Source organism: Periophthalmus magnuspinnatus, chromosome 24 (assembly GCF_009829125.3).
Source record: "Periophthalmus magnuspinnatus isolate fPerMag1 chromosome 24, fPerMag1.2.pri, whole genome shotgun sequence".
Lineage (NCBI taxonomy): Eukaryota > Metazoa > Chordata > Actinopteri > Gobiiformes > Gobiidae > Periophthalmus > Periophthalmus magnuspinnatus.
The window spans coordinates 10,326,854-10,348,716 of NC_047149.1; the positions used below are offsets into that span (position 1 = coordinate 10,326,854).

A 21,863-nucleotide genomic window follows, 5' to 3' on the forward strand; every position below is an offset into this window, starting at 1 on the left:
CTAATGCTAAAATAAATTGACTAGCATGACTCAAATGCCCCTGACAGTGAAGCCTGATGGGTCTTGAGATGTTGTAGAGCCTGGCCCAGAACAGCTCAGACACAGAAGCACTCAGGAGCACTGCACATGGGAGAGCTATTTTTGCCGAGTCAGTGGTGTTTTGGAGCTAGCAGCCGTTGTTACCAGCCAAAAGCAGTTAAACAGGCTTAAATGAGCTGCAATTTGTTTGTTTCTGCTGTAAAGTGGAACCATGTGAAGCAAAGATCTCCCAAAGCCCTCTGTTCCCTGGATTCTTTCAGCATAATTGGAAATTTGAATTTTTTAGTTAGCACATTTCAAACATTATTACAAGCTTTGTTTTTCTGATGTGGTCCAGTTTATTTTTTACTTTTCTGGGATAACAACACAACATATAAATTCTTTTTTCTTTGTTTTAAAACATAATTATTTGTAAAGCTATGAGTCAGAATGCGGGTTCAACATTACACTGGCTTACCAATGTGTAACTGTTTGAATATGGCTTGCACTTTGACTGGAACTTAACAGCATCAACAGTGCTTGAGCTTGACAAAGACACAATTAAATGTCTTGCCTAAGAACACAAAACTGTATGGACTTGTGAAAGCAGAAATCGAATCATCAACTTTCTTCAAGTGTCAGGTTAGTGGACGCTCTATCAGAAGTACTGTTGCCCTTGTGCAAAGAGGTGAGGAAAGTTGGCTTGTTGCTCGCATTGCTGTTTGATCTGACTATTATTACAACATATTGCTTTTCTTTGCAGTGTGGAGTCCCCATTGTTGAAAATGGAATGACCCTGAGTAAATGTATTTGTCAGACATGCAGAAATGCTAAGTTCATTTGCCAGGTTCATGTGCATGGATGTGATAAGACGAAGGGGCAGGAGGCTGTGTAAACACTCCCATTCCTCGGCTGTGAGGAAAGCCTGCTCAGATATGTCACAAGCCCTGCTTCAGCTCGCCCAATGTCTCCAAATTCACCTGTTAGATCAGCGTGGACTATGTCTTCTAAAGTTCAACCAAAGGCATTACACTTTAAATCATTACGGCTAACAATTCTTAGACAAGGGATAATCCTGCTGAAAACCAGATGCTGTCGAGATGCATCCGGTTCTGTGAATTACCATTAACATACACCATAAGCACAAGGTTAGGTAAATGTATTTCCATCACTTTGGTTCAGAGTGTTTTAAAGTAAGTTACACTTTGTTGTGTGTCCTTTGCATTTGACCCATCCATCAAATAGGGGCAACCCATCAGGAACAGTGGGACCCACCTCCAGATCTTGAGCTTGTCAGGACTACCTTAGCTGGAGGATTTTACCTACTGTGCATGTTTTGGGTTGATACAGATTGACCAGATTGGTTTTCTGTTATACATATGGATGTTGTAAGAACTTGGTAATATAAAGATGAACAGTGCCTTTACTATATTCCCCCTTTTACCAATAACACAAAAGACTCAGAACTTTAGGAAAGACACATTTTATTGGTTAAAACATTTTATCCACAAATACAGTTTGAATCTACAGTATCATGCTGTTACATTGTAACAGTGGATCACAATAAGCAGAGTCTTCAGCTCAGTGGAAGAACTCTCCTCCAGACACTTCAGGTATTAGGCACTGCATCAAATAAATTAGTAACATCAACACTCACTGTGTGCCTTATAGAACATCTCACCAGAATCTCAGTGCAAATGCCATTACAGCTGGAAGATCCATGACAGAACTACAAACACAGACGTACCCAAATCAAAGCTAACATTACTAGAAGTTCAAATGAAAGAGAAGAATCCACAACTGGGACTGGATCAAGAGCTTGTTGAATCTATGGAGAATGTTTGTGAGCTGACTAAATATTAGTCTTGATGTTTAGGCAGTCCTCTACAAACGGACAGGTTTAGTGATGCAGTTAGCTGGATACAGTACTAAATCTATCTTTAAGCAGCAAAACTTACATCATCAAAAAGACACAGGTGAAAACAAGAAACAATAACACAGGATGACAGCACGTAAATTCCAAGTCTCTCAGGAAGTAACAGAACATCAGAATCATCCGAATAAATACGCACTTTGAGATTGCTTTTGTCCGTGCTCACATTTTACTGGTAGTGGCTTCAAGAAATAACAAAATCATCATCTATAAACCAATAATATGTTCTCTCTTGGACCATGTCAGCATAAAAAAGTTCCAGTTTAAGGATTTTGAGTATCATGTAAACCATGAGTATAATTCATGTAAAAAATGTAACTATTACCAGATTTCACCCATAGAAGCCGATTGTCTTTGAGATTAGCTGTTTACAAACTGTTGAGATATGGTATAATGCCTGTCTTTGACTATAAAAGCTGAAAGAAATGAAGAATTATGCATGTCAGTATGGCATCATGTCTGTGTGGAAAAGATGGCCTTGTTTAGATTTGTTAAGTCAAATTTAATGTGTCAGTTTTGTATTTGTTCTTTACGTCTTTAGTGCCATCGTGGCTCAGGGGTTGTTCTGCATATATTTGTGCTTTACATTACATAGATAGGACATATCTTTTTTATCTTAGGGGGTGTTTTTTCAATAAAGACCAATAACCCAAAGTCATCAGCGAAAATGGTTAGTTAACATAAAGATAAGAGTACTAAAGGCATATGTACAGACAATGTATTAATGTAGTGTATATGGACAAAACAATATCCAGCGGTAGAAGTGACTAGTCTAAGAAGTGTGTAGTCCTCCTGGTTTCCTCTGTTAGTGCCACTAAAGGTAGTTCAGAATTGTACCTTTGACAGTGTTACATACACCTCTGGAGCTCTCTCTCATGACTGTGCTCACACATCCAGGTCGTCGGGCCGGGCCCTGCTCATGCGGCTGCTGGCGCGGCTGCAGGGCCGGGGATCCAGCAAGGACAGGGGGTGCAGCTCGGGACCTGGGGGGGACATTTTCTTGTGCTCCACTGTGTCGTCAGGGAAGTCAAAGGCCTGTGCGTGTGAGTTGGAGATGGTACTACCTCCACCGGTCGGCCCCAGCCGGCTCTGCTCGGTGGAGTAGTTTGCCCAGTTCTGTTCGTTGGCCTGTTTGTTGTAGTTTCGGACAGAGCCTGTGCCCCGCTCACCAGTGGCTAGCTTGTATCCTGGAGGGGATAGAGGCGCACTGGGGGGGGAACAGCCATTATAGTAGGCATACTTGGTGGGGGACAATTCTTTTGGAGAAGTGCTCATGGTACCACCAGGAAAAAGTGCAGGAGGCAGCTGCTGACCTTTGACACGATCCTTGATATTTTTAAATAAAACATAGAAGAGCTCGATAACATTGAGCAGAAGAGACACCAGGGACACCACCAGCATGAAGATAATAAAGACGGTTTTCTCTGTAGGCCGGGACAGGAAACAGTCCACTCTGTGAGGACATGGGGAGCGCTCGCACGTGTACACAGCAGACAGGCTGAAGCCATAGATGTACCACTGGATCACCAAGAAGCCCACCTCAAACAGAGACTTGAAGAATATGCTCACAATGTACGTCCTCAACAAGGCTCCTTTCATCTTGACTTTACCGTGCTCCTCAATGCCATATTTCTGCTTTTTCATTTCGATTTTCTTCAGCGGAATGTCCACATCTCCTCCATCGTTCTGCACTACCTTCAGCTCCTCTTCCTTGCGGTTGAGTTTCTGCTCTTTGCGGTGCAGGTAGAAGACGTGGGCCAGGTAGAGCAGCGTTGGTGTGGAAACAAAGATGATCTGCAGAACCCAGAAGCGCACGTGGGAGATGGGGAAGGACTTGTCATAGCACACGTTCTCACAACCAGGCTGCTGCGTGTTGCACTTGAAGGCAGACTGTTCATCCCCCCAGGCCGACTCCACAGCTGTCCCCAGAACCAGGATCCTGAAGATGAAGAGCACGGACAGCCAGACCTTGCCCCCTGCGGTGGAGTAGGCCTGCACCTTGTCCAGCAGGCGCCCGAGAGCACTCCAGTCACCCATCCTCGCACGGCTCTAGCTCCTGAAAGAAGAGCACACCAAAACATCAGTTAGAGTTTCGGAGATTACATTATTTTCCTGGAAGATTAAGTTCAATTATCTTGAATTCAGAATATTTATTTTCTAGGCCTGGACTTATAGTTCTCAAACTGTGGTACAGTCATCAAGTTTGAAATGATTGGTTAATCTGGACAACCAATTTGTCAGGGTTTAGTCTCGTTCTAGTTTATTTCTTCCTCTTAGTTCTTGTTTGGTTTACCTTTAAATCTGAATTTGAGTAGAGATGCACTGATAAAGCTTTTTCCAAGTCAAACAAGTCATACATGGACTTAGTAACTGTACATCAATACTCGATAATGACAGAATGTGTACGTAATGAATTATCACAATTCAAGTATGTATGCAACAATATTTAATAATATATGAAAAAATGTGGCCAAGACCTGGATGAATAAAGTTTTAAAAATGAACAAAAGTGGGAACATTGTGAAAGATAGTTATACATGATATGCTGTCACCCAGTGAGTGGTCTAAAAGACTTCAGTGTCCAAACTCATAGTCTTAAATGATATCTGATACCTGATCTGTAGTAGTCATCTGTAGTATTCTGAGTTCAGACATATTCCACTTTTGAAATATAAATAAATCAAAACTAGATAACCACACTCTCCCACCTGGCTAAAGTATCAGGAAATTTGGTCTTGAAAAGTGAGGACCTCTGCCAAGACACTTTGTGAGTAAAACCTGTACTTACCTGCACAATACCATCATCAGTTTGGATAAAATGTTATGAAAGTAAAAAAAACCCTTCATTGCATTGGTAACATTCACGTTGTCTTATGTTACGATAGTTAATATCTTGAGTTCTTTCTGACAGTTATGTGAGAGACTTACACCTAAACCTACACTGTAAAACAAATGTGAGGACAGCAGTGTTCCTTGATGTATGACTACAGAGGAACTGCTTCCATTGTACAGGCCATTCATAGATATTTTTCAAGGCTAATTCATCTTGACAGGATTAAAACTGTCTGTGTAATAGTGTCTATACAGAAACTTCAAAACAGAAACACTTCCAATTGAACATTCTCAAATCAGTACTTTCCCAAGAATTTTATAATCAATAAATATAATTCCAGATGGCCCACATGCTCCATCTACACGTGAAAAGGAACAGAAATGATCTGTAAATCTCACAGCTCCAAATAACAGTAAACAATTATGAAATCAGAAAGGTGCTTAACTTGCCTCGCAGTCAGGCCAAGTGTCTAAGCTACAGCAGCATGACGCACTTATTAATACCAAAACACATTATAATCGCAATACAAGTTCAAAGTACAATTCCCCTGTAGAAATCTCATGGTTAAAGACAAAAATGCAGGACAAATGAAAACCAATTAACGTCCAAAGTGGTGAGACTACAGGGTCTCTCCATAGCATATAAAGTAGATGGTGCAGTGGAGTTGTCCTGAATTAGTTTGATTTTGCTTGTGTGCTTTAAGAGTTAAGTTAATAATGAATAAGTGGGAACCTTCTGTCTAATCCACCAAACTAAGTGCATGTGCTTTTACTTAGCCCACACGAGCCATGCACCACACATTCTAGACATATACTCAGACAATGGTCAAATATGGACAGAAATGATGTGTATACAGTAATAATACGGCTACACAGACAACAGTAAGGCCCGCCACTTTCCACTTGAGCGCCTTAAGACAGAAACTTTGATTCCCAAGAGAACAATAGAGAGCCTACTCCTGCATTGTTCTACACTAGTGACCATAAATGTCCTCAAAATCAGCAGAAAACTAAGAAAAATATTATTCATTCAAGGCAATATGTTACTTTAAAATGCAGCAGGGTACTTGAACTCAAAGAAAAGTAAGTCTGAGAAGATTCAGTCATCCAAGAAGTGTCAGAAGACAAGAAGTAGTAAAAATCAAGACTTATCCAAGACAAAAAAAAAAACACAAAAAAAAAAAAAAAAAGAAATGAAGTAAGAAAGAATAAAAATCAAATAAAAGAAGATTGCACTCTACAAAAGTCAAATTGCACAGAAGCAGGTCATTGAGTGTGTCTGGTTGCTTAAACCCTTTAAAAATCCTGGGACAAATAGCCCAACATTTAAAAGGGATTTACACCTTCAGACGGTTCACAAAACTTTTTTTTTTTTAGTGAATTCCTTTAGTTTTTGCTCTAAACTCATTGTATATATGATTCATTTGATGAAAGTTCTAAATTCATTAGTCTCATTTTCAGCCAGTAAATTTATTAAATAACCCTCAGATGAACTTTTATCAAACGTTAGCCATCAAGAAAGTTAAAAGTGAAATGAAATCCAATCAAACTTACAGAAAAGTGCCGAGACCTCGTGACTCGCTCTCCACAAACTTCTGACGAACTCAGACGTATCCACAGTTTGTCCCAAGTGAGCGCAGTTTTGAGCAAAGTTTGGCTCCCCCCAATTCCTCACAGCAGTCCCGTTAGTCACCTGACGTTTTGATGACGAGAGGATCTATGCTCTGAGGACTTAAGGGGTAGGCCTACAGGTTCACCTCAAAAATAAAATAAAACTCATACACGAACACCATTTCTGTAGGTTTCTCAGCACTTCTATAATGTCGTTGGAACAAGAATGACCATTAAGGCTCTTTAAGTCAGAACACAACTCCTAATTGTTTTATTTTCCATAATTTGGCATAATTCTACAGACAGTGAAGCACAAATGGCATAAAATATCAGGTTTAAAACTTTGTAGAGTCAAAGTAAGAGCGATGGGTACACTTATTTGAGTTTCATCATGCGTTAAATTCCTGTGAATTTGAGCAATTAAGGCAATGATGCAGTGGCGCCACCTGTTGTTTGAGAGGAAAACTGCAGGATATATTTAATCACTTTGTAAATATAGCTACAGTACTTGCCTTTTGACAGAACATACATTTAAAACAAGTTAATTAGGTGGGGGAGGATATATTTTTTTGTATTGCAATCAAATTTTGACCTAGGCTGCATAACCATTTAAACCCTAAACTTATAACTCACTAGTAAAGGGTTGGTAGTTCACAGATCAAATTTGGAATTGAAACAAATCTTTATTCAAAGGCAGTTTAACTTACATAAAATAATACTTTTAAAAGATACATTATGTACAAAGATAGGGGGAGGAAAAGAAAATACACTGATACAATTGACAAAGTATTTGCGGGGAACCATTTCTGCAACACCCTGTTGTGCTACCAGTGAATTGGAAAAACATGTAAGTGTAAAATAACCATACATTCCTGCAGTGATTGTCCAGGGTTTAATCTAATCTCAGTTATGGTTAGCAAGGATAGCAAGGATTAGATTCAACCCCCAGCCAATTTAGATTAAGTGGAAGAAAATACGGGACAATATTTATTCAGTCTTTCTTTGGGCTGAGATGTGCTGGGTGAGAGGCAGCAGGGCAGGAGCAGGTGTCAGGAGATGAGGCAAGGGCTGAACCAAATCCAGTTCAGCACACTTTCAGACAAACTGTACAAACATATTTTAATAAAGGCCTGGGGTATATGTCAAAAGTCACATGAAAAAGAACGTTTTCGTGTATCACACATTCTTGGATAAAAATAAAGTTTACAAAAAGTCTATTCTATCACAATAAGACAAAAGAGAAGAAACTAAAAAAAAAAAAACACATCAACAGATCTTATTCATTTTATATAAACCCATAAAAATAAAATAACTTCTGAAAACATAAATCTATAGGTTGCTACAGTCTTTCAAAACAACTGAAGGTACACAACCTGCAGTAACTTTCTCTAGGAGCCACACACCTGTTTGTTTCACTGTGACTTCAGTGCACATTAGAAACCCCGCTACTTTTTACCTCAAATGCTTATTATAATCATTAAATAAGGGTTGATATTACAATATTATAATTCACAATATAAGCATTGGCAATTTGTTTTACCAATTACATTTTTCATTATTTCAGTACTCCCATTCAAAAGCATTGTTCAGTAGTTTATATTACTACAAATTAATAACAAACCTATTAATAATGAAGGATCAATGCAACCAAATACCTGGATATGAATCAGAAATCAAAATGGCGGAGGATGGAGTTCAGGCTTGGTAGTTATTTTGTTACTATGACAACAGTGCAGGAGCAAGCCAACACAAGTTTCTTCGACCCCCTGCTTATTGAAACTACGCTGACAACCCTAAAAATCACAGGCCAAAATATTCTGCCATCGAGGTGAAGTGTAGTGTTTCAAACCAACTGTTTCAATTCATCAATACTTACTGTTAATGCCCATGACCTGCAAGCTCTAGGAAAATACTGTAATCAGCAGATTTACATTTATTCTCTCACAGTCCCTCGTTCGGTTTCAGGTGATAAGATTCTGTGATCAGAAGGCAGAGTAGTAAAGTGCGGCTTCAGTGGGAGATGGCTTGGCTGGTCCAGGATGAGCTTTCTGTATCTGAAGGCTTGGAGAGGCTCTTGTTTTCTGTGTCACCGTTCTCAGCTTCAGTCCTGAGAGTCATCTTTTCCAGAGCTGAAAGCAACGCAAATTCAACAAAAATCATTTATATGTGTTTTTCAAAATCAAGAATGTGATGGTCATAATCTTAGATGAGAGGCAAGGGTCAATTTTTCCTACTGATTACATTGTATTTTGCCATGAAATATCCAAAAGGTAAATTCACAAATGAAGAACCTGATCATTTCTATTAGTTATTTGACCTTAGAACCCACTATATTACCAGCAATAAAAACAACAACATTCTAACAATTCATTTATTTTAGCTGTCCCCCATCTGAGTTAAATATTATTGTGATAAAATAGAACAGAATATTGTGATGCCATCTGAAACTCGGAAATACAAGTAGCAAAAGAAAAAAACAAACAAACAAAAGTTTTATTGCTGGGTTTCAGACATCATATCATTCACAGCAGTTAAAATAAATATTGCTAAAATGTTGATTTTTGTTGAAATAAGTTGTAGATGCTAATAGATATGACAAGCTAAATTACTGTAGTATATGTTTGGACATTTCATACTAAAATACAATATATGCGGGGTCTGTCAAGCCCTCATACACATAACATCAGGATCAGTATAGCCCTCTAGATCGAAGGTTACGTAAAATTAAGAGAGCCAACATAATTTTTGCTTGTGAAAAGTAAACATGTCTGTACAGAAAGTATATTCAAGGGAATAATAATAACAGCAATTCACACTCATATCCCTTTATTCACTACATGTTTCCATAACAAACTGGAGATTTGCCAATCTTGTCACAACTGTGAAATCAGTGATGTAGATGAAGTACGCTGGCTGAGGTTCAAACTGGCTGCTCTCAGGTTGGCGGTTGAAAACTACTACAGAATCAGCTTATGTGCAGCCAACTTTTATTTTTACTTCCCAATTTATTTTAACTTCCCTGTATTTAAAATTATGAGCCCACTCAATATCACCCTATTTAAACCATTGCCACCTGTATTTGGGTAAACATTAAGAGGAGACTGCTCACCTTGCAGTGAAGCAGCGCTGTTGCCTTGCTGTGCTCTGTTTCCTTCCTCCAGTTCATCCAGGTAGAGTCTGTAGCGATGGCCATTGTCATCCTCATACTCCACATTCTCATCATCACTGTCCACCTCTGGAGCCACATACACCACCTCAAACTCAATCTGCCCCCGCTGCAACACACAGGGCAAGAAGGTAACATGGCTGGTCATATATCATGTATATATTGAGGTTTTGAATACTTTGGACACCTTATCCTAAACACTTTCAGTAAAACTTTAAATGATGTATGTATATGTATATTAGAAATGTATTTATTCCACTATCAGGGGGCCCTAAAAATGGTAGACAAACCCTTGTACAAACCTGCTGTGAGAGGATGGTGACTGCCTCCTTGTGTTTGGCGTCTCGCAGGTTGATGCTGTTCACGGCCAAAATGGCATCCCCCACGTGCAGGCCTCCGCAGCGGTCTGCCGGCTGACCCTGATGGATCTCTGAGATTAGAATAGGCACCCCATGTTCTTTACCGCCCTGGGAGACAAATTGAATGGAATCAAGTGAAGAATAAACATCTAAATGCTTTTTGGAAATAAGGACTTACTGTTATGGAGATGCCCAAGCCTTCATGGTCTTCCTTCATCAGGACCACCTTTCGAATAGGACCCACCCCTTGTGTTTTCTTTAACAGGTCTGGATCCTGCCCAGAGAGGTAATCCTGTCAGTTAGTTTGTATAACACAAGTTTTTGGTTAGAAGGGCTGGTATTAGACACTCACATGACCCACAGGAGAGGGCAGCGGTTTGTTGGGATCATTCCGCCCGCGACATGCTCGGATCACAGTCTTATGTCGGTGCAGATGGATCTCGGCCTCCAGCTGGTTCCACAGTTTGTCATGAGCTGGGCCTTTCATGTCCCGGCCTAATAACTGGATCTGCTGCACTCTGAACAAAACCCAATAGAAAACATTATAAGTAGAAGCATTTTACATGTGTCCTTGTTTTGTCATAGAGGTGCTGTATTCTAATACTGTTGACATATTTCGATTGTGTTCATCTTTATTCTTCTATTCTTAGCTAAACTGGCAAAAGTTTTAGAAATGTTAGGTGCAAACATAGACTGTATAAAGAAGCGGACGTGTGACATCACTCAGTGTTCGACTTCAGCCAAATGAAGTTCATTGAGGCTAGCAGTTATAGGGGCAAATTGCTTTTTTGGAATTTGGTTCTATATTTGGAACTATCTGAAACTCGACCGCAAGTATCATAGCAACCAAAGTGCTAATGCAGAGCGAAGATGCTGAAGGCAACACCCCTTCCCACCAGCTCTACTGGTTTAGCAGCGAGCAGGCACTTAGCAATGCTGTCAATCAAACCTGTTGTTAGTGCTAGTGGGAGCAGTCTTGGGTAAGGAAGGTGCTCGATTTGTCTTTTATTAGTGTTCATATCTTGATTTACTGACACAATAGAGAAATAAGAATACCAGAATCATGTAGAGCGGGTTAAGAAAAACATTTTAAGACCAAAATGATGAGACTTACTGCTGCAGTTACATAGGGAGGGGTGGCAATTGATAGTGCCTGTGAGCACTTCCTATTTGGAACATGGCAGCTAGCGCATTAGCTGTGTCCATTTATATATACAGCAGTGGTTCTTAACCTTGTTGGAGGTACTGAACCCCACCAGTTTCATATGCACATTCACCGAACCCTTCTTTATTGAAAAATATTTCAATATTTCAAAAAGATTTCAAGACATATGTATGTTTTACTGGTGCACATGAACCGTGCATTAACATCACTGTGTTCAAAGAATAAAACCAGTACATACTTTTTCACAAAGACATGACCTTTTTTAATACTACCACACTGAAATTATTTTAATTTTTAACCTTATGCATTCCAATAATGAACTGAGGCTGCCACAATCTGTGTCATCGGCCCCTCCGACCACCACCTATCATTCGCGCACACACCACTTTCATACTAGGCAATGTGGGTGAAGTGTCTTGCCTAAGGACACAACAACAGAACTTGGTCCGAGCGGGACTCAATCCTCCGACCTTCAGGTTGGGGGACCAACACTCTAACCACTGAGCCACTGTCGCCCCTTCAGTTCTGGTCAGATTGCTGGTGGACACTGCCTTATATCTATCTGAAGGGAGTGGCTAACTACACTGAAACTGTAAACATCTACCCTATTCAGTCCTTAACGACCCTACTATTGTTTTCATTCGGGCTGAATAGGGTAGTTCCAGTTTTTAATGTTTTAAATGGACCTATGTAGTTATTTTACTTGCTTGTTTATATTTGTCTTGTTCTGTATTTTAACAGGGCACTCATGAAAAAGAGTCAGGTACTCTCATTGGGCTCTCCTTGTATAAATAAAAATAATAAAAATAAAAAAGTACAATATCCAATTATTATTACACAGCATTGACGTTACCTCACAATATCTATGCCCTTGGGCCTTATTGTTATGTTTCAACAGAATAAGACTTAAAGCATAGTCTTCAGGTGGCCTGGACTAAAATAGTGAAAAGAATAATTCTTTATTTACTTGTGTTAGACAGATCCCAACTTAGCAGCATCTACAATGGTATATTTAGTGATATACAATGGCAATTGATAATTAATACGAAAACCCCAAAACAATAGTACCTGCCAGCCAGTTCCTTGTCCAAGTACTTGGCTGCGAGTCTTGCTCCATACACTTCAGCCTGGAGCACGGCGATGTGTCTCCGCAGCGCCTCATTCTCCTTTTTAAACAACCTCATCTCAGCCTCCAGCTTGGCCTCCATCACTCGCTCCTTCTTCCGGGACTCAGTCTGTTGCACCTAAAAAATACATCAACTCACATTAAGGAGTCAGTCATGAGCACATTCTAAATTATCTCTGGTGTAAAATGCTAGATCAGAATCAGAAGACTTTTATTGCCATAGTCTGTGAACACAGTTCACAAACTAGGAACTTGCTTCGGTGAAAAAGTGCAACATAAACACACTGAATAAATACAAATACAAATAAGGGCATGATGTGACTGTAGGCATGATTACGTTTATCAAATCAACAATATATGGTGCACTAACTTTTCTGGAGTGTAGTCTGCCACCTGCTTATCTCCATGGAGATGTTTATGGTTTACCTGTTCCGGGGTATGGCATTAAACTATCTTGTATTTATTGAAATGTGGATTGTTCCTTGATACATACAATACTCTTAGCAGGGTCACCTCTCCACAGATCTGGCCTGTACATTGTCCTGGTCGTGTCATCTGCTTGTCCCCATGAACATATAAATGTACTTTAGAACATTCCAGGCAAATCAATAACTTCTCCATTTAGACAAGAAGGTGGAATACCAAGAAAAAAGTTGCCTAGTTCAGCTTTAACTTTCAGCTGCTAAACAGTGTGTAGTCTCTGAACGAAAACCACAGTCTAGCTGGCCTTGACCTTCAATATGTTTATTCCATTATTTGATTGGTTATCAGTTTAATCATATCTCTTTCTGAGAGCCCTTGGACAATTGAAAATATTTCAACATTTGAAGAGGAGAACAAACTGAACAGAATCAGAGTATGTTTTTGGCAGTATTTGTGCTGAATAAGATATTACAAAAATATCCCAAGTTCACTATGCAGACCAGCAGTAAAAAAGCATAGCCCCGTTGCGTCCTCACCAGTGTGTCTTTCAGCGTCTCAGGCTCCTCCGGCTCCCCCTGTTTATTGTGCAGTTGTAACTGGAGAGAGTGGAGCTGCAGGAGCTGGTCATGCACTTCTCGCTCCAGCGCCTCTTTCTCAGCTTTGGCCTCGGTCAGCTCTGAGCGCAGGTCCACCAGTTGGGCCTGGAAGGAAAGGAAAGAAACTTACTTTTTAATGTGCCTTCATGCTTCACTGAGCTGGGAAAATCAGTGTTTCCTACTTGACACTATGGTTTTGGAATAATTTATAAAAAGATCTTAACTTTGAATGGGTGGTGTGACTTTATAAGTTGAAAAAAGTGTGACGACTGGGAAATGACTTTCTTGAGAGATGTTACAATGTGACATTGTGACTTTTAGTATTATCTGTGTGGGCTGTTACCTTTGCCATGCATCTCTTATTAAAGAGATTCTCCTAGATTAGATCCCTAACTCCTGGTTAAATACAAGAATAAATATAACAAAATCAAGTAATTCCAATGAATACATTATTTTAGCAGCCACAAGGCAAAAACCGGTACAACCTTTACTGGAAGAAGAACTGCCATTACCAGAAGTACACATGCTGGGGAAAGCATGACCTTGATAAGAATATATATTAAATTAATCAAGGCCTATGTTTAGACTCATTAACTGGTTTAATAAACATCTGTACGGTGTGGGCCAGTGGAGCCAGGATCCTACCTCCAGTTTGTGGTTGAGCTGGAAAACCGTCTGTGTTTTGTGGCAGAGCTGCGCGAAGCAGGAGCTGAGGGTGGTCATCTTCTGCCGTCCCTCGTACGTGATGTCCACCTGGTCAGGGTCGATCTCTCCCAGCAGCAGGTCCACATCCACGAACGCTTTATCGAACTCCTTCTCCAGAACCTCCAGCCAGCGGAAAATGCTCAGGCCCGAGCCGTGGCCCACCGGGGAGGAACCTGTCGAGGAAGCGGACATGGCTACACTCTAACAGCGCACACTGAGCAACTTTCCGACGGTATTCCTTTCACTGGTTGTCTCTAAATATGAAGATTTTCTGAACCAAAAGCAGACCGAGCGATCAGGTTCACTACAAGCCCATTGTACAGTAAAATCGAAGTGCTACGAACAGTCCAACTGCACCCGGAAGTCCCAAATCTGTCAGCAGCAGCACAAAAGCCACAGCAGTCCTCAGCGCCCTCTGTCGGTATGGTAATGAAATTAATTGACCTCTGCCAGCGGGGGGCGCTGTTGCACATATAGCCAATTTAATCCATAACTTGATTGAATAAACTCTTTTAAATACAGTTAATAGATAAACTAAAGATGAAGTCAGAGTAAAATGTTGCTTTTGTTGAATCTGTGCACGACAGTTATGGTTTCCTTTTTTCAGTGCAATTTTTTACCCTTTGTTTTGGTTTTGTTTCCCTTTGGGCCCATATTCAGAATCGCAAATTGCTTCTATTCATAGTTCTAAAGCAACCTATATAGACAAAAAATGGGCTTCGTCTTGCTATTCCACTAACCATTTATTGTAATTGATAAAAAGAGTTTTGTTTTTACTGTGATACTGTTATTTAATTTTGGTCTCTTTAACTTTATTTTTTGACAAAATCTGACATCAATGCAATGCTGCAACATGAGAACACTGAGGTCCATGCACTGGAAACACAGAGGTGATTGGGCGTCACAGTGTGGTCTCTGGAGGCACATCCCCGTTGCTTAGAAATAGTGTAGAGGCTGAGATTAAAGGTAGCTTCAAAGCTCTGGGCATGCTTCTTCCTCGCTCCGACTGCATAATTAGTCCCCAAAGAGAGAGCAACACCCGATCACTAATGACAGTCTTGTCTCCTCGCTCTCGTGACCTTTATCAAGTCAAACTGGTAGCAGTTTGCAGCAACATTGCCCACAGGGTAAGAGAAAGTATCCCAAAGGTGCTCCCCATGACTCATTGGACCCAAACGACTCCACAGGTGTGAAAAGTGTGACGAAGCAACAGTGGAAGAAAGTACTCCTTTGTGTACAATTTACATGCATTTAACTGATGCTGTGATGTAGATGTAGTGAACTCATTAGAAAGATCAAGACAACCAGCAACAGATCAAACACGCCTGTTCAGTTCTACTAGTTTGTTAATGTTATATAAAATAGAACTTCCATCAGTGCAAAAAGATAACATTTTACCCACATGTTGAAAGGGTGTGCTAGTTAAATTAGTAATTCATGTGCTCTGAAAACTGAATAGACTGTCATTATGAGCCCAAACTCAAAACAACTAATGTGGATATTTGCAAGCTTTCACCCAACTCACTCGAATTCCCCTTGCATCAATGCATTTAGAGGGTGCTTGTCAATGTATTCACAAGTTAACCCATATAATAAATCATATACAGTAACAACATGATTTGGGAGAGACCAATCACACAGACAGATTACCAATGTACGAAATGTCTATCTTTATTACATTCAACAGTACAGTACACTGAAATTGCACATTTTCACCAGATTTAGCAGCATTCTGACTGGCAATTCAAATAGGCACATCCATAACGGTAAAATTAAACTACACAAGGTCAAACTAAGTAATGGCCAATTTAAGAGCTTATTTTTAGGCCTTTTTCAAGACTCTGGCACTGTTGTTATAATGCTTGCTTACAGAAGAAGGGCCATTGTCTGTCAGGAACTAAAAGTACTGAAAACACCTATTGCGAAATTTGAGGTTGTATTCACATTTTGGTAACAGCCTACTCTATAATATATACAGTACATGACAAAAACCTTTCCTTGTGAAAAAGATGTGAATTAACTTCTCCACTGCCAAACTCACTTAAGCTCAAGTATTGTGGTTGAATTCCACAAGTACTGCAGTAATCAACAGGTCTCAAAAATGTCTTCAAATACACTGTACAGTAGGCAATGTAATATTTTGATTGAAAGATTTTCACTTACAAAATAGGTAGATTACTAAATGTATACTTTGTATACATTTTCATAAATATTCAGGTTCTTCTATTTTGAAATGCCAAAAGTTAACATGTCAGACTCTATGAATATAAAAATGTTCTTACTTCTGTACTCCTAATTTAGTGCCTTTTGGTCTTTGATGACAAAAAAAACTCCAATAACAAAATCACAAAGGCAGTTTTCCATATGTGCGTTAACAGTAGTAAGAGTCACATCAGTTAAACCACTGTGCGATGCTCCCCGCACACATACACAGCACTGGGCTGGATGCGGCGCTTGGTGTTTCCAGGAAGCTGAGGAAGAAACTTGACGTACTTGGGCATCAGGTCGAGGCAGGCGTCACGGAACTTTTTAATCCTCCAGTAGTAGATGAGTGGGTTTAGGGCTGACTTGAGGTAGCACAGCCACAGCAGCCATGTACTGATCTGAAAGTATGAGTCTTTGAAGTAGAATCCATGGCTGAAAGTGGACATGAGACTGTAGGCAGTGAAGGGCCCCCAGCACACGGTGGACACAGAGAAGAGGATGAGGATGGTGGCAAAGGCACGTGTCTTGAAGCTCATGTCGATGTTGATCTGAAAAGGCCTCTGCAGGCTGAGCAGACCCAGTTTACTGGCCTGGCTCAGGCACATGCTGTCACTGCGGCTGTGGATGCGGATGGCGTTGTGCCGGATAGTGTTCAGAATCCCCAGAAATGTGTACACCATGATCGTGAATGGCACAAAGAAGAAGACTAGCATGAGGATGAGGACGTAGGCGTGGTACCCAGGCTCTGTGCTGTAGCCAAACACACACTGAGGAGCTCTGGAGGGACTCTGTAGTAGTGGGGAGCCCACAGCCAGAGGGAAAGAGAAGATAAAAGACAATCCCCAGGTGAGTGCTATGAGCACTTTAGCTCTGTGAGGACTCAGCTTATCCTGCTTCTGCACAATTATCAGGAAACGGTCTATGCTTATTATAAGCAGTACAGCAATGCCCTCCATCAGAAAGAACCAGAAGAGCATGGCAGAAACTCGACAGAAAATGTCCCCAAAGATCCAGCTGGTGGTTACCACGGTGACCAGGGCAAAGGGCATGTTGAGTATGGCCAGCATCATGTCAGCAAAGGCCAGGCTGGCCAGTAGGATGTTAATGGCTGAGCGCATGGCTGAACGCTGGTACACCATCAGACAAACCACCACGTTCCCCAACAGTGCCACCAACAGGATAATCACCATCACCACACAGAAAAAAATCTGCAGAGGCAGACCCAAGCCCTGGAGGCTTGAAGGGGGCCCTGTGGGAGACACTGATGTTAAGGTCCAAACCGGGCTTGTGTTGGCCATGGAGATGCTGTCCATGGGGACATCTGAGAGGTTTAGCATGGCTCTGACCAGGGGCCACACACTGTGGTTCCTGGGGCCCTCCTGTGCGGGGCCAACAGCAGTGGAGTGAAGCATAACTGCCCCGAATCAACAGGCATCCTCTCAGCACAGGATCAAGCTAACACCTGACTGTGAAGGCCACTGGTTCTGAAAAGCAGCTCCACATCCAGTTTCCCAGCCTGAAACACAAACGCAATAAACTACTGAATAATATTAACATTTTACAATTGCATTATGACCTTGAGTGTTTTTTTCACTGGATAATCTTTGGCAGGTTATTGCCAGAACAAGAGTAATGAGTACATTACTATGCAGCATTCATGTGCTGAACCCCAATAACAATTTTAGTTCCCCTTCTATTACCTGTAACACAAGTCTCCATCTGGCACAAATGCATCTATAAAACCTTATCACTCCTGTGTAAACAGAGCTTGGATCACTGAGTGGCCAGTGGAACATTAATGCGTATGCTAAAATAATGATAACAAAAACACATTTCAGACTGAATCAGTCCTGATAGTTTGAAATATGTGGGCAGTAAATTCAGGTAAACATTATTACTGCAAATTATGCGTAATGGAGACATGCCGATAACCCATGCATACCAAACATTTAACTGTTTAGTGCTTTCGTCACTGGAAAAGCTAAACAAAAACAACATATAAGTAATAAAGCACACTTTAAAGGGTAGAAATAACTTAAAACACATAAAAAATTATCTAAGTGCAGGCACGATGTGTTAATTAAATTAAATCATTTGAAATATAAGATTGGACAAGTTGAAAGTACTTTTCATCATTATCTTATTTCTCTTAAAGAAAGAAAACACATCAAAATAACTACTTTTGCTGTTAAGGTTTTTTAACCTTGGACACTTTTTTTCCCAAAATGTGGCTGCAAACATTTAGGCCTTCTTAACAATGTTTTTTGAGGAAGAACGGCAGGCCTCAATTTGAATAGATAATTCACTTGGCCTTGGCCAAAGTAGATAGTTTGGTCCTCATTAAAACAGAAACCTGTGGAATAAGACAACGATGTGCACAGAAAAATAAATCGCCATATGGCCTACAGTAGTCTACTATACATGGATATTTCGGGCTCAGTCCATACTGTCTCAGGAGCATCTGCAGGATCCGAACAGCTGGAGCGCAGAGGAGGAACCCGCATTCGCAACACGTTTGGTTACGTAAACATATTTTAGATAGCGTCTGGTAATAAATATAGTAGTATAATCACATCCATAGAACATGATGGTCGAGCTACTTACATGTTTTTAGCCATGTTGTTGATATGCGACAGCAGCTGTGTGCTTGTAGCTGACCAAACGATACATCGGCTCGTCCCAAAGCTCGCCTTTCTGTTTCGCAGAAGCGCGGACAGAAAGAAGGTTTTACGCAGTACGGAGTGGGTATCTTTACTTCGCCTCTGTATCCATGGATTTTTCCGATGCCGCAGACAGAGGTGTTCCCACCTACACACATGGAGACCGAGGGACAACCGCATTTAAACGGCTTCTTTGTCCCCAGCGAAGCCCCGAAGAAGAAGACATCATCCACAACGGTTTAGAAAAGACGCATCCTCCTCCGCTTTCTCCTCGGTTACTGTTTCAAGAACATCTGTGCGCAACAACACGGGCGGACTTCCACTGTTTGATCTCTGAATGAACCTGGAACCGAAAATCACAACAAAAACTACCGAAAGGAAGTGCACACAACATGACTTCCGATGAGTTCTTTCACAATAGTCTTCTAAAAGTCAAAACTTGGACAATTCTGCTTTTAAGGGGCACGTTTTCTGCCTTTAACTCCTTTAATTTCTAAATTTCGATGCTGTCCAGGAGCCTTATTGTACTGTATGATTCTTAAAATATAAATAAAATCTACTGTCAGGTCCACTAAATTGATAGGTTGTAATATCTACTGTAGGATGCAAAAATCAAAAGGTGGTTATTTCAAATCCATTTATAACCAAATGTCGCAACAGCAGCAGTCGCTTAAAAGATGTCACATTCTAATAATAAAGAGCTGGACATTAAAATAATGTGCTTGTGCTCCCAGCGTAATCATGAGTTACTAGGGTTGAGTATCTTCGGTTCTCAAACTATTTTCACAAAGTATGCAAATAATAAAACTACCACCAGGACCACACCCGGACATCATGGGGACTAAAATTTGTCCAAACACAGTTGAAAAATTTGGGTGAACCATGGATAAGATAACTGTAAATGAAGGGAGGACACAAATAATGATAGAGAGCACTGCATACCACCAGAGGCAGCCCATATACCACAGTTTCAGAAACACAGACTTAGTTGACCAAATGGTGGACTAAACAGTGTTTTAGTCAAACAAAATTTGTGTCAGCTAATTGTTGTATTGATATAAGGTTTATATGGACCACAGCACAAAGGAGAATGTTAGCTGGACAGTTTTAGTACTTTTCTATATACATAGTTGTTAGGATTTTTGTGAGTAGCTTATTTACCAACAAATCATGTCTAGACCACATACAACAGGGCAACTTTGAGGTAGAGGAAAAGCCTTCAAACCAGGTTACTCTACGGCAGTACAGAAGTACTCAAGGATAACTAAACCAAAGGACCTGCATAAATATCTCCATTAGGTTTATTTCTTCATTGAATTTACTAGCGTCCATGAATAATAAAGCTAGTAAACACTACAGTGGTATCCAGTGCTAAGAATCTGTGATGCGTTTAGTCTGTGCATTGGCAGGAGGAATGATCTGGACTCTGAAAGGACAGAAGAAGTTCAGCAGAGCTTTGCAGTCCTTCAGCTCCAGGCTGTAGTGCTGGGCAATCTTCTCTGCAGTCCATGTTTGAGGCTGCTGCTGGTGACTGCTCAGGGCTTTTAGAGCCTCAGCCAGGGTCAGTTTGCCTTTGGGAACATCCGTGAGTCCCATTAGGCCCAGCTGATCTAAGGGGACACTGTACTGCAGGGGGCGGCGCTCTTCCTCTGCTCCCTCCTGTCTGGATGACTGTCAATATATAAAATAGAGATGGAGATTCACTTGTGTGTTATGGTTATTTGAACAGAATTTCCTCCAGAAACTTGCCATAATCAACAGAATGGCTTAACCTCCTCATAAGTATTGTGGAAGAATAACTTCACTCATGCTGACAGAGGAGGTATATTTATAGGCCCAGTTATTACAATGATATTAATCATAAACCAGGTAAAGAGGCATCGGTAATCTGACAGTCAAACCTGTCCTCCAACTCAATTTTAATAGCAATTCTACAGTGTTGTGATGTCACGTGAACACTATTATCCGATCACCAATTATTAGCAATTAATACCTCACACAAGAGTCCTGCCTCACACAATACCCCACACAAGAGTCCTGCCTCTAGTGAATGTCACATAATTACAACGGATGGAAATTAGCCTTTGGCTACAATCTGGTATTTACATTCATGTTGTATCAAGTGTATCCATGCACTCTCCCAATCAAATAAATACAATAAAATAATAAACAATAATGTATTGTAATGTACTGTACTAGGGGTCAGTGAGTGTCCCCGTCTGACCTGTGCGGGCTCCGCGGGGTCAGTGGACTCCACGTACAAAGAGCGAAGATGCTTCAGCAGAGGGGCATTCTTCTCATTTAAACCTTCCGTTACTAAAAGGCAATAAGAAATAACAATAAATGACACTTTAACTTTGTGTTATAAGGTCAGATCATAGAAAACACCTCGGCTGTGACTCGGCCCCTCACCTTCAGATGGTCCCGGGACGGGATCAGCGGTCTCCGGGTGCCTGGGCGCAGCCCGCGGCTTGTCACGGGAGATCTCTCGGTGGACACGGTTTTCCAAGTTAAAGTTTCGGAACATGCGAGCCACACGGGCGCCCATCGTTGACTTTCCTCTACATCCAAACAACACCGCACGCTTTTTACGCAAAACGACGGAAAGCGAGGAGGCTCACAGCTAATTGATGGTTTCGCGCAGTCACACTGCCACCTTCTGTCTTGGAGGCTCATAGTTTGGCCTTAATCGTGCTTGGTAAAAGCACTATAGTACTATTTTATTGCGTTTATAATTGGCTGGATTTGTACAGGGTTACATCCCAGGACCAATAAACTATTACTTTTTAAAGTACACATATAGGTGGTCTTTGTTATAAGTCCAGATTGTCTCTACCTGAGGTAATAGTAACATTCAAGCCTATTCAAAATAATGCTTTAAATTCAGTATAGAATTAAATCAGTAGTATAAAAAAAGAAAAACATCCATCCAAGATAAATGAAAATAATATTTTAATATGACCAGCAGATGTCAGCATTTCCTGTTCTTTTATACCTTTCGTGTGCAATAGACGAGCAGTCTTCTGTAGCTAATGAGCCCAAGTACAAAAAATTGAAATAGACC

General features: G+C 40.7%; 4 protein-coding genes across 4 annotated transcripts; all 4 read right to left on the reverse strand.

Annotated features, from left to right (window-relative positions):
* Window positions 1-1,485: 1,485 nt before the first annotated feature.
* On the reverse strand, window positions 1,486-6,461 carry gja1b (gap junction protein alpha 1b). The gene is made up of 2 exons (XM_033990442.2): window positions 6,338-6,461; window positions 1,486-4,007 (listed from the first exon to the last, which is right to left on the reverse strand). Exon 2 carries the CDS (start codon window positions 3,986-3,988, stop codon window positions 2,837-2,839), a length of 1,152 nt encoding a protein of 383 aa, XP_033846333.1. The 5' UTR covers window positions 3,989-4,007; window positions 6,338-6,461; the 3' UTR covers window positions 1,486-2,836.
* Window positions 6,462-7,057: 596 nt separating this feature from the next.
* gopc (golgi-associated PDZ and coiled-coil motif containing) lies at window positions 7,058-14,341 on the reverse strand. Its single transcript, XM_033990441.2, has 8 exons — window positions 13,875-14,341; window positions 13,170-13,334; window positions 12,153-12,328; window positions 10,272-10,437; window positions 10,098-10,193; window positions 9,863-10,027; window positions 9,504-9,669; window positions 7,058-8,523 (listed from the first exon to the last, which is right to left on the reverse strand). Exons 1-8 carry the CDS (start codon window positions 14,124-14,126, stop codon window positions 8,405-8,407), a joined length of 1,305 nt encoding a protein of 434 aa, XP_033846332.1. The 5' UTR covers window positions 14,127-14,341; the 3' UTR covers window positions 7,058-8,404.
* A 1,242-nt stretch (window positions 14,342-15,583) lies between these two features.
* gpr63 (G protein-coupled receptor 63) lies at window positions 15,584-19,250 on the reverse strand. The gene is made up of 2 exons (XM_033991328.2): window positions 18,744-19,250; window positions 15,584-17,655 (listed from the first exon to the last, which is right to left on the reverse strand). The coding sequence occupies exon 2, from the start codon at window positions 17,549-17,551 to the stop codon at window positions 16,331-16,333; it is 1,221 nt and encodes a 406-aa protein (XP_033847219.1). The 5' UTR covers window positions 17,552-17,655; window positions 18,744-19,250; the 3' UTR covers window positions 15,584-16,330.
* A 920-nt stretch (window positions 19,251-20,170) lies between these two features.
* ndufaf4 (NADH:ubiquinone oxidoreductase complex assembly factor 4) lies at window positions 20,171-21,347 on the reverse strand. The gene is made up of 3 exons (XM_033990914.2): window positions 21,212-21,347; window positions 21,024-21,115; window positions 20,171-20,470 (listed from the first exon to the last, which is right to left on the reverse strand). The coding sequence occupies exons 1-3, from the start codon at window positions 21,345-21,347 to the stop codon at window positions 20,171-20,173; spliced, it is 528 nt and encodes a 175-aa protein (XP_033846805.1).
* Between the last annotated feature and the right edge of the window lie 516 nt (window positions 21,348-21,863).